This window comes from Dipodomys spectabilis, unplaced genomic scaffold (assembly GCF_019054845.1).
Source record: "Dipodomys spectabilis isolate Male_0828 unplaced genomic scaffold, ASM1905484v1 ptg000197l, whole genome shotgun sequence".
Lineage (NCBI taxonomy): Eukaryota > Metazoa > Chordata > Mammalia > Rodentia > Heteromyidae > Dipodomys > Dipodomys spectabilis.
The window spans coordinates 13,618,752-13,632,328 of record NW_024870874.1 but is presented as its reverse complement, the minus strand read 5'-3'; the positions used below and the strand labels follow the sequence as shown (position 1 = coordinate 13,632,328).

Here is a 13,577-nt window from a genome sequence, read left to right as displayed (position 1 = left end):
CCTGCACTGAGTTACTAATCTAATTATTTTGCTTTAGAAATTGTTTTTATAAAAATTACAATAATGTACCATCTTTCTTAAAACTGTCATTGAACCCATATCATTGTTATCAAAGTTCCTTAAATAATGCAATCTAAGGAATAAATTTCTCCCCAAATTTAAATTCCAGAAAAGCTTCTATCTCCAAATAATGATTAAAGACTTAAGATATTTTCTTTTTCATCTGCTGCTATGTATGTACATATATATATATCTATACATATATATATATATATATACCTGCATATACACAGACACACAGACATATATATATATATATATATATATGTATATGGAGCATATATATAATATTATATATTATCCCAATATAAATTTTGTTTTATAACAATTTCCTTTTTTCTTCTTCCTACATCAAATTAAGCCTTTGTTTATTAGTTCTGTTGATGTAAATATTCAGTTTGTCATACTTTGATATTATTAAAATCATATAAATTAAGAGCAGTCCTATTACTTTCATTTTCAGTTCTAAGTGTGGTACGATGAAATCATAAAGGACTAAAAGTAGGAGCCGTGGGGAAAATTCTGGTAAAGAAGAAGACAATAATAAACACTCACAATGTTGATGTCCAATAGTTATGTAAATATATAACTTATTTGTATATCCCACTGGATAAATAATTCTTGTTGTTTTCGCATAGAGTATTTGAAAATTAAAGACCATTTTATTTAATGATGCTATATTTTAAAACACTTTCAATATTTAATAAAATTTAATTACTTAGTAAGGTAAATGTTAAATATTATTTGTATTTAACTATAACCAACCATTAAAAATCTAATATGTATTCTTTCTTTTTTTTAAATTGTGAAAATACTTTACAGAGGGGTTACAATTACATGGGCAAGGTAATGAGTATGTTTCTTATCAAGCATTGTTGCCTTTTTTGTTTCCCCTTACCATCCCTTCCCACTTTGTTTAGAATAATTTTTTGTGAGGGGCTAGGAAGGTGGCTTAGTAGTAGAGTACTTGCCTCACATGCTTGAGGCCCTGGGTTTGATTCCCCAGCACCACATAAGCAGAAAAAGCTGGAGTGGCACTGTGGCTCAAGTGGTAGAGTGTTAACCTAGAACTGAAGAGCTGAGGGACAGCACCCAGGCCCAGAGTTCAAGCCCCACGACTGACAAAAAAAAAAAAAGAAGAATTTTTTATGAGACAAGTACTAGCTCTGAAGCCTAAGTTGGCCATCAGCTGACTTAGACCTTAGCCCTGCCTTACTTATATTATAGATTTATACCACTATGCTCAGCAACAAATTGAGCTTCCTTAAAACTTTCCTTTCCATTAGACTCTGGTAACTCTCATTTGTCAATCCTCTCTACAAAGTCTGAAATCAGAGAATCATGGTTCATAGCAAAATTAGGCTGGAAAGGCTATGAAACTCTTATCTCCAATTAACCATACCATGTGTGTGGACACACCACACACACACACACACACACACACACACACACATATACACACTCTGGAGCTATGGCTCAAGTGGTAGAACACCAGCAGTGAGTGAAAAAGCTAAGGGGCAGTGTCTACATCTTGACTTCAAGTTGTAATGTCAGCATAAAAGATGCCCTTCCCTATTCTTGACAATGTTAATTCTCTATGTGCTGATTAATGCTCAGTACTCTCTGTAGTTGGTTACCACCATTACAACAAGTTCAAGGTTAAGGATTCAGAACTCCTGAGTGAATCATCCCAGTCATGCATCCTCCTTCTTCCTTCTTTATTTCCAGACTTTCATTTAACTGTTCTTTTTGAAAACCTCAGATCCAGGCCAAAGGGGATGTGATGAGTCAGTAAATGGATCACAGCAAACCCGTTCCACTTCTGTGATGAAAACACACTGTAGCATCTCTGACCTGCTGATGGGTTCACAACACTGTGATTTTTTCTGACAGAGACACATCATCACTAAGGATAGTGATTCTTCCCAAAGTTAAATTTGTCTGTCCTTTAAATATGATTTTCCCACAAGCAGAGAAGATAGTTCTGTTCATTTCTTTTTTACAAACACATATTTTTGCTTGTATTTGTGTGTAATTCTTATAAAAATAGCCCCCCCCCAAAAAAACCGTGAAGCTATTTTGTGAAAGCAGTGCTTGTGGTATAAAGAATGAAAGAACAAGATTAAGGTTACTGCCAATAATGACTATTGTTTCTTAATTAAAAGGGACCAGTCTTTTTTGGCAGTGATTTATGCATGTTATCTCATTAAATCCTTTCAGTCTGGTCTGTGGAAGTTTAGAAATAGCCTAAACCTCAGTTAATCTATTGAGTACCGATAAGACCTCCCAAAGTGGGGAGCCTACTATCTCACTTTCCCAGAGAGGATAACATTAACTTTCACTTTATACTTACCCTGAAAAAGTGGTAGCAAAATGGTCCGTTACTGTCTTAGTTACAGTTTAGAAGAGCTCCAAGATTATCTGTTCATGATTTGGTTTCTGTCACAGTCTAGAGGTCAATTGACAGGAAATGTCCCCTCAATGTTCTTACACTTTTTAATGTATTATCTATCTGACTGTTTCCTGCTTGGACTTATGCAAGTTATTTCATTTAAATGCCTAACTCCACACCAAATCAAGATACAGAAAATGAATATCACCCAGACAGTGTTGAAGATGCTGAGCTCACAGCAGTAAACACACACACACACACACACACACACACACACACACACACACACACACACACACACACACACACATACCCCTGTGGAATTTTTATCCAGATGAAGAGAAATTGATAATATATATATGTTAATAAAATATACAGACTTTGGCTACGGAAATGTTAGATGTTAAGAAGAGAAATAAAGCAGGGAATACTGATGCAGGGGATGAGCATTACAATTTTCAACATTGTGTTCAGGAAAGGTGTCACAGAGAAAGACTATTTCAAGGAAGGCCTTAAGGAAGTGAAGGAACAGCAACACCAAATATAAAAACCTGAAAGCTGAGGCATGGGTCTTCCAGGATTTGTTAGTGTGGATGGAAGAGGATAAGTAAGGGGAAGAATAAAGCCAGGTGAGTTCAGAAGATATAAGGTTGTTGTAAGACTACCATAGAGAAGACACTGCAGAGTTTTGAGAACAAAAGGGCCCTAACCTGATTCATGAATAATAGGATTATACTAGCTTCTTTGTTAGGATTAATCAGTTTACTAGACAGAAGATAAAAAAGGCAGAGCAAGTGACCTCAGTAGGACAGCTACAGTGACAGTCCAATGGAAGTCGATAGTGGCTCTGAGCAATGTAATACCAGTGGAACCAATGAAAAATAACCTGTCTGAAAACACTTTGAAGATACAATCAACAGGATTTTGTCATAGGTAGGGTGGGAGTGTGTTCAAAATAGTCAAGTTCAACTTCAAGATTGATGGTCCCAAGAACTGGAAAGATGGGATAAATGGCAGAGGCTCACTGTCAAGAACAAATTTTAGGGCAAAGAAAGGAATAATCACAGGCCCTAGTATGTTTTATTTGCTGTCAGACATCCAGGAGAGCTACACAGATGGCACTTGAATGTCTCCAGAGAAGGCTGGAACCTGTGGGCAAGTGAATGGTTTTTAAAAGGATCAACTGCATATAGTTTGTAGGACTTAATGAAAAACGAAAATGTAAATGTTTTCACTCCAAATATATTATGAATTCCTAAGCTTTAAAACCAATAGAAGCTCCTTCTGAGAACAGAATCCTGTGTACAGAGCTGATCCTGGTGTATGGTCAAGATTCCAAATGTGTTGTGCAAGATTGTACCACTTATGGGTAGATGAATAAATGGATAGGTGGATAGGTGTCCAGGAACTAAGCTCTTAAGTATTTCAATGTAGAGGTCACATTGAATTAACTCAGGGAAAACTAGGAAGAAATGTCAACCAAACAGAACTGAAACAACAGTAAAATATTAATGAGTGTGATGCTAGTTCTATAGTGTACAGACTCAGTCAGAATATCCTAATGGTTGCTTTTGATGTTACTGCTGTTGAAGAAAGTTTAGCTAGGGTTGGAATTATTTCATAATGGGTTGATGTGGGGCATTTTACTATCCACAAGCCACTCCAGGGTTTTCTGCAACATCACTTTTAAAATTAACCTCTAATAATAAATAAGATTTCTGATGTCCATTGGCTTGAAGCTCTCCTTAGTCAGAAGAAAATCTGTTTTTCAATGCAGGTGCCACTTTGGTAGATGCAGTGATGAGGAGATAAATGATAGAAGCAGAGAGAGGCAAGATGTAAGGATAGCTGCTCAGGGAGTGTGCAGAATAGCCAAACAGAGCCTCCCTGGCTAGAGTGTAAGCATGAGATTAAACCATCCAAAGCAAAGCAGAAATACTTGGGAATAAATCATGAATCTGTTTCTTTTCACATGACATTGAGCTGCTTTGCACGTTAGCAAAACAGATTGCCTTTTTCTTCAAGAGGATTATAAACATCACCAGGTTTGTGTTCAGATAGCTTCATCCTCATTCTTCCTGGTATTTTGATGACAGATGCCCCTGGCTGTATACAAATGATGCATTCAGGGAGTGAAGAGGGAGCTATAATGAGGCCTGAAAAATTTGTCCTCTTTGTGTAGCCCACTGTGCTCTTTTCTAGAGCTTATCCAGAAATTGCTTAAATCTGTGTCAGTGCTCCTGACCTCTTCACATACAAAATATGCCTGAGTTGTGGATGCCAAAGAGAAAAGATAGGCCATTAGTGGATGTAGAAGAATATAGCCTCTTTTCCTCTATTCATGGGTATTTTGGAGTGATGGAGGCAGGGGAGGCAAATAAGAGAAAATTAGAAAAAGATGATCATCAACACTGCTAATACTATGATCAGTATCTTGTGATGGATTTATGTGCATTCTGAAGACTTGCATCATTGAGAAAGAGAGCCGCTGTGTAGTTCTAGGAAGGTAGCCCCCAAATGGGTATGGCCTTGACATTAACAAACACACTTGGTGTGTGAACCAAAACTTAGTCTACCTAGTTCCAAGTGTGATTACAATGGCTTTCTAGATAGTTGGAACATGGCTATCACCACTTCAGTAAATCAAAATTATCTGATGAATGGGTATCTGTCTTCCTCTCTTTTTCTCATTCTTCATACCTGGAAGATACTTGATTAGCATCTCTTTGTGCTTCTTTTGTGCATATAAGACATTTTTGAAGACATATTAATCTCCTCTGTAATTTCTTTGTGAGAAAACTATTACTCTCCCTCAACTGTACAGATTTTTAAAAATGGAGAGGAAAATAAAATCAAACATCGTCTAAATACCAGGGAAGATTCTGACAGTGTGAATTGTAGCTTGATTGATTGATTTGTTGATTTTCTTATGTTTAAGTCCCAAGTATTTATATTTAAAAATAACTATAAAGGAGGAGGTGCTGGAATCCACACCCTTGGACTGTTACAAAAACATGCTTGTTCCTGGCATGGAAAATAATTAGAATTGTTTTTAGGTGTACAGAAATCCAATAATTTTTGGTTTTTAGAACCAATGTTTCTTTACCCAGCAGTGGTTATAAACTCTCTATTCCTTTTCAATATGGATGATATTTTAAATTCTATAATCCATGATATTGTGGCTTAAGCTTCTCCTGAATGAGAGTATTTAGTGCTTTTGTTGAGATCATTTTTTTCAAACAATTATACCATATTATCTTTTCCCCACTAATTTCTAATTAGCATCAATTAGTTGTATAAGGCAGTTTCATTTCAACATGGCAATAGATGCACACCATGTACCTTGATTGGGCTCACATCCTTTCTCCTTTTTCCTTACTCTCTCTCCTTGTCAAGCCTCGCTCAACAAGCTTCCTTGTTTAATTTTTACATGTGTACATTGTGTATTTTTACTATATTCACCCTCTTTCACTCTCTCTATAAGTAGCACTTTTATTTCTTTATTAATTTTACTCTGTGGTCATTGTGGTTCTGACCTGCATGACTTACCTATTTATTAGGTAGTGAAAGATGAAGTTCATCCACTCAGTCCATGCAGAGTCCAAGGCTCTGTGAGATTTATTTTAGAGTACAATTTTGTGTAGATTTGTGTTAAACTCATATTGCTTTTTTTCCTCAAAAGCTGTGTTAAGAGAGCACATAATTAAGATGAACATTCTGGTGTAATTTGGAACTCTAATGTCTAATAGAGAGCTTGGTACACTAAGCATAGTGCTATTTAATTCTTTAGTCTATGTTTATTATGTCTTTTTCTGAGTAGACTTGCCAAAAAGAAAAACCACAGTAATGCACTTAATGAGGAAGCTTGCATTCTGAAATCTTCTTTATGTCTAATATTTAGCAAGTTTAAATTTACTATGTATTTCAGAGGTGCTCCCAGAGAAGGAGAGAAAATTAATCACTTATATTATTGATGGCAGAGTAAAGTTACAAGATTTCTTTAACTATAAAGGTATTTACATGCTACTTAGCTTCACTTTGTACATTATAACAAAACAAATACACACTAAGAAATTCAACCAATCACTATGGATGCTCTGATCATTTCATGGCTTTTTGATCTCTAGATTTTATTTATTTATTTGTGTGTTTATTTACTTATTTATTTTTGTGGGCTAAATTGGCATAGCAAGTTCTGGTGGAGCTGAATCTGATGTCTACCTATTCAAGTATGTTTGCAATATTTATGTGTGTGGCTTGAACTTTGCCACATTTTTCTTCAGTATTCTCTCTCTGCTTTTCATTTTCTGCTGAGCTTTTTTTCAACAATGCTAGCTTGAAAAATAAGTAGGAATTCAAAGACTAACTCACGAGAAGCTTAGGAATTTTCATAATTATAGGTTGCTTCCAAGTGGACACCAAAGCTTAGGGAGAGTAACATGGTTTAAAGGCACATAAATGCACCTCATTGGAATCTTAATTCCAGCAAAAACTTTAGTACTTTCCAGGTTAATATTCCTCACTTTGCCAAGGAGTGTCCTTAAAGCAGGTCTCTATTGATGCTAGCTAGCACTCATCAACTAAACCAAGAATCTCAGGTTTACACCTCATCACTTTGTTTTATAGTCACAATGTCATGAATGTGGTATGGTAGCCATTACTAAGACCCAATTTACAGAATGAGAGGCTATGGAAACCATGCTGATGTGATTTCTGTAAAGCAAATTCCTGAAGATCTTCATATACCTAACGTTAAGAAGCAGTTTTCTGTGATTATAATGTCATGAACCTCACATAGATTCTTATAAATAACATGAAGTTAATATAAACGTAATTACATATGTAGACATGAAAAAGTATTCCACTTAATTCATTTTAACATCTTAATACTTAGGAGTAATAACTAGTATAATTAAGATAATATTTGCCAGAGAGAATTTTATAAGTGAGGTGCCATTTGAAACAATCTAATTCTGTATCACTTTGTTGAAAGATATTCCCATATTAACAGTAGGGTCTCAGGTAAGGAAAACATTATTAGTAGATGAATTGATAAGTAAACACAGAAATTGACATAGTATAATTTCACAGATGAGAACAGTGTTAATTTGACTTCCTGATGCTCTCCTAATGGTTTAGAAACTTCTTGAAGCTTTGCCATCTGTTAAAAGCAAACATCTAACTTATGAAAAAGAAACATGAGTGGGGAATCTATGAATTCATCCTTCTGAATATTTTTCAATGCTCTATGAACTCAGGACATGAAAGCAGAAGGATATCCACACTTTTTTGCTTTTAAGCAAATATATCTTCTTCCATACCATAAGGAAAAATAAAAACAAGTGGTATTATTTTTTAACTTCTTAATGTATCATCTGTAGAAAGAAAATTCTTCCAGAGAGATCTTCCAGTTCATTTGGGAGTTGGGGGGAGGGTGAACAGGAAATGAGCACAGGGAGGATTTTCAAGATCCATGTACCAGGACTCACTCCCTAGACTATATATCTCAATTTTTACAGGGAGGTGTTCTTATATATTTGGTCATTGCACCAACATTCATTTTGATATGATGTGATCATTGAGAAATCTCTGGAAGCCTAGTTTAGAAGGGCTGTTTAAATCAGACCCTTACAGCCTGCTCGTGATTTATCATGTTTGATTGTTGAAATTAAAGAACAATATGGAGATACAAACAATGCATTATTCAAGAAGTGGTATGGAAGAATGATATTGTACATGCCTCATTCTCACTCTTATTTTTCATGTTTGTGATTTACTTTCTGGGGTAAGTAATACTGAAAGTATGTCACTTGCCCACAGGTATCTCCTAAGAAAGGCTTTTATGGCATAAAGCAATAATTTCTTCTTATACTGGTCTTGGTCCTTTTCTTATGGAGTTTATTTTTTTTTCAGATTATAATCTGAAAAGGAAATTTGGCTCCATCAGCTTGTTTGTTTTTGTGAATTTGTTTTCAGCAATCAGGTTTCATAAAAAAAATAGAAATTTACTCATCTTTCTTTGCAAGTTGGGATGTTTACTATAGTTAAGGGCAATTTCAATAAGTACATTTGAATGCATCTTAGCAGAAAAGCTGGAATAATTTTATAAAATGCCATGTTATTTGATTTACCTTCTACTAGGCAGATTTAACAACCATGATTCTCTCTTCTTTTCCTTCCCTCAGATGTACATCCAGACGACAACTCTTACTGTGTCCATGAGTCTCAGTGCTTCAGTGTCTCTGGGAATGCTCTATATGCCCAAGGTTTATATTATAATTTTTCATCCAGAGCAGAACGTTCAAAAACGTAAGAGAAGCTTCAAGGCTGTGGTGACAGCTGCCACCATGCAAAGCAAACTGATCCAAAAGGGAAATGACAGACCAAATGGTGAAGTGAAAAGTGAACTCTGTGAGAGTCTTGAAACCAACAGTAAGTCATCTGTAGACTTTCAGATGGTCAAGAGCGGGAGCACTTCCTAATAGATGTACGTTGAACGATCTTCTACTAGCCTTGGGGACTGTGCCACATGGTCGCAGGGGAATTACGTACCCATGCACTTTAAGACTGTCAAAACCATTTAGTGAGAGAGCCAGATGATTGCAGGATGAGTGACTATTCTTCAGAGCATAACCATGCCCCACAAATCTCTTTTACAATGCATGGCACTCAGATCTTTCTTTGGATGCATTATAGACTTGTGGTTTAGAAAGCTTTTCCATTTATAACATTCTATCAGACACATAGAAACTACTCAACTTTTGAAGAGTTCAATATTGGATGTTCCTGATAATTGCAATCATTTAGCAATATTGCTAGAATCGATTATAAGAAATCTTACGTGAACAAAAAATGACATGATATTTGCCCTTTTGAGAATGAGAAAAATAGCTAATGTGTTTTAGTTAAGTTTTAGTAATTGCATCTTTTCTCCTTCTGGCATCCCTTGATTTTTTGGAGACACAATGACAATTAGTCCTATTTTCTGCAAGCCTAATAACCTTGAAAGAAAATCCTTTCCATGACCACCAACATTTTTGTTTTCTTCATATAACTTCCTCTTCTCTAGAGTATATTTCAGGAACAGCACATGAAGCATCACAATGATACGCAGGCTAATCTAGTGCAGCTTAACTGTTAGATTAAGTCCCTCTTGATTTCTGCAGCAGAACAGCAAATAGGTTAAAGATACATGTTGTAAAATAACAGAAGGCTGCTAAAATAAAAATTACCTTCCTCCCAGAATTATTCAATGGACTATATTTCTCATTTTGCTATAATTTTGACACTAAATGGAAGAATCAGAGTTGGATTTCTGTGGTTTAATTACTCCTGTTGCCATTCAAAGGTTTCACCACATTCAATAACTTGTATTAAGATTTTTGATTTAAGATTGTATTTAAGATTTTTGAGGTGAGTGGTCAGACAGTGGAATATCTCATATAGAGAGCCAACCTGGAAGATCAGCTTTGCTTAATTAACTCATTGACTTCATATACTGTTAGACCCCCGTGGCAATTCTGGGTTATCTTCTGGCCACCATTACCAAATTCAGCTCACTTTTAGAGAAAGATATCTGACAAGGTTCCACAAATGCTCATCAAGCAGTTTCCTTTCTGTTAACTTGTGATATGTCAATGGAAGGCACAATAATGATGAGTTTTATACCAATTCCTTACAATCACCTGTCAATCTAGATACGCAATTGACTAATAGTAGTCTTTTAGTAAAAAATGATTCATAACTACTATTCAAGCCAGCAGAATAGGATGTTGTGATCTGAGGGCAAGAATTTTCCCTATGTTTTTCTACCATGAAAGCATCAGTATGGAAAGTTAAAAGCCATGTAGAGGCCAGTAAACTGCTCTTGGCAAAGAACAATCTTTGAACACTACACCTCCCTGATGCCTCAAGACAGTCTATTGTTGTACCTGTGTTTTAGTAACAATCAAAAAACTCCGATAATATGGTTTCAAAGGGGAACATCCACATTTAGAATGAGACAAGTACCAATCATCCCACACACTCCTGTGGAAAAAAGGTAATAGCATTTTTCACTTCTTTAAAGAACAAATGGTTCTCAGAAGGACATTTCCTAATATTTCAAAGTACTAATCTTGCATTATGGAAACAACCCTCAAACACTTAATGTTATTTTTTTTGTTGATGTTAAGTTGGAAATTATGCGGCATGCATATGCTCCTCTATTTTCTCTAAAATAAGAATGAACTAGTCCAAGCATAAAGACTGTTTGGAGAGGAAGTCTATAATATTCCTGAGAAGTTAGAAGCTCATTCTTAGAGGATGAAGGAAAGTGGAAAAGAGGAATTAAGATCATCTCAATTACTGCCTGAATGGAGGTTCAAGTTGTCCAAGATTTGAGCATGTTTTATCTTTTATGGGACTAAGTTAGGTTTAAATTCATTGGGTCCTGTTAAAGTGGTTTAGATTACACATTTGGGAGGGACAGTTTTGTGAAGTCCTCACACTTTTATCCACCAGACCAGTCATCATCATCTCTGCTTTCCTGTTTCCTTACATGATCATCGTCCAAGGAGACGGTAGATTCCTATGCTGTACAACCAAGCCTTGTTATCACTGTCTAGAATTCCATGTCCAAATACAGTTATCTAGGGCTTTTCAGCCATATTGCCATTAGTCCATCAACTTTTATAATTAGCTAAAGGTTTCTGAAATCACAAACCCACTAAAAACATATCCACACAATTAACCACTCAAATATTATATTTTTTCTCTCAAAATTGTGTGGATTTAGAAATGCAATCGTATATTGGAAAAGCATTTGACATTCAGTTATGCAAAAGACCTAATCTTCTCAAATTTAAAACATTTCCACTCAAAATGAATAGCCTATTCTCAATAAACCCTATTCTGCTTAATCCACCAGAACCGTGTGCATGGTGCTCTCCTCTTGTCCTTTCTGCTGACAAATGTCTGATGAACACCATTGCCATAATGAGGTGGCAGTAGACACACAAGTGTTTTTAAAGCTATAAAACAAACACAGTACAAATGTAAAGGTATCACTGCTGCCTTAATATGAAGGTTGGTAAATGGTTAATAGGAAATAGTATCTCAGAATCAACAACAACCAAACCTATTGTTTCAGTATTCTTTTCTCTTTTGTAATATATGAAAGATTTTGATCATGATGGTTGCTACTTGATTATTGAGTTTTTTTTACTCTAACCTAATAACTGTAACTTATGTTCAATTTTTTGTCATAATCAGAAGCTCCACAAGTTATACTGTATATGAGAATTGTTTATGCCAGGCATTCCCATCACAAGTTCTAGATTTGAAGGTTTCATTAAGCTTCAGGACATACATAAAAGTAATGTAAAACAGGAAAGCAAACCAAGTTTGCTGAACTTGTTCATAACGCAGAGCCTGTTTGCCAAACCAGGGACAGAGTTAGATGCAAAGTTGGTTATCTGTAAATTTTGCCAACTGTGCAAAATGAAGTGAACCTGGTGTTCCTTATGCTCTGTTCATGCATGAGCCACGGAAACAGCTGCCACTGCAGGAGGTCTCACTTCCTCTAGCACGTGTGCACGCAGAAGCACATGCACTGTTGTACTCTAATTTTCACACGAACACTTATGACAACTGTAAAAATTACCTCTTACTAGATCCTCTGTTCATTTTAGATGCATTTTTCCTCTAGCTTTTTGTTGTTGGTGGTGGTGGCCATGGGACTTGAACTCAGGGCCTGGGCACTGTCTCTGAGCTTTTCTGCTCAAGGCTAGCGCTCTTATCACTTTGAGCCACAGATCCACTTCTGGTTTTCTGCTGATTAATGGGAAATAAGAGTGTGATGGACTTTCCTGCTCCACCTGGCTTTGAACCTGGATCCTCTGATCTGAGCCTTCTGAGTAGCTAGGATTATAGGTATGAGCCACCAGTGCCTTGACCTATCATATTTTTGAAAAAAGGTTTACGCAAAGTGCCTCTCATTCACAGTTTATTCTTTCTTCTTATTGCTTGTTTTTTTATTTTTTATTTGCCTTATCATTTTGATGAAACGGTGTTTCCAAACTTTTTATTTCTTGATTGAAACCAATGGAAAAAGTTATTTAACCTACTATGAATTATAAATCTCATTTCTTAATAGTGCTTCTGCCATCTTTCTTCCAGAAGATCACTGTTAATACTTCTAAAAATCAAGTGTGGTGAATCTTCATTTTGTCTTAAACTCTCAATATTCAAAAGCTCATTAAAGATGATATGTGTATTAACGCCATCATCAGGATGCTATACTGTGAAGATCTTTTTTTCTGTCTTGTTTCAACCATGGTCTTAGCTTTGTGTGATGCATTAAATACTTCCTGTGTTTTGAGATACTGTTGGCAATCTTTAACAGTGCATGAAGTTAACCTACCTCTCAAATATTCACTTTAATTCCTGATAATTTTTTTCACCTTCTACAAATGACTTATTAAAAATCCTTTAAAAATACATTGTATTCTAAAAGAAATTTGAAAACATACAAGATCATTATATAAATTAAAAAAAACTAAGACTTCCAAGTAAACAAACATGAAAAAAGATATGTATTTCAGTAAGATATGTATTTCAGTAAGATATCTTACCGTGTGGTAAGACACCACAGTTTTTCTTCCATGACTTCGGGTACCTTATCAGGTTTTGTTTTGTAATTTTATAGAACACATTGTTAGCTGTACTTTTCATTTTATGTAGGTGTTTCTTAGTCAAATACTCGTTTAATTTGAACCTCACCTATGTTTATTAATGATTAGTATGTTAATAGTTTTAATTTTCTATTAAACATCCACGTACTATACACCTCAGACTAGTGGTTTCATCAGATTAAAATTGCTGCTGAATTTTTATTTCTGTGATCATTGAATTCCTTCCATAGTCTTAAAAATTAACTTTGCCACTTAAAAACTGAATATCACAAAACACCAAAGAATTTAAATTTTGAAACCATATTTAAAGTCATATTAACACAGTAATTTATTATTACATACTATTAATCTGTCCCAATTTGTCTTAACAGCTTCCTCTACCAAGACAACATATATCAGCTACAGCAATCATTCAATCTGAACAGGGAAATGATACAATCTGAAGAAATGTG

The 13,577-nt window shown here is 35.3% G+C and overlaps 1 protein-coding gene across 2 annotated transcripts in view; it reads left to right on the top strand.

Annotated features, from left to right (window-relative positions):
- Positions 1-13,577, top strand: part of Grm8 (glutamate metabotropic receptor 8) — a 718,499-nt gene extending 704,922 nt beyond the window's left edge. The window contains exons 9-10 of one of the 2 annotated variants that reach the window (XM_042695988.1): positions 8,638-8,884; positions 13,497-13,577. In XM_042695988.1, the coding sequence (XP_042551922.1) occupies positions 8,638-8,884; positions 13,497-13,546 (297 nt within the window). In that variant the 3' untranslated portion in view covers positions 13,547-13,577. The remainder of the gene's footprint in view (positions 1-8,637; positions 8,885-13,496) is intronic. The other variant, XM_042695989.1, reaches the window with a different exon arrangement.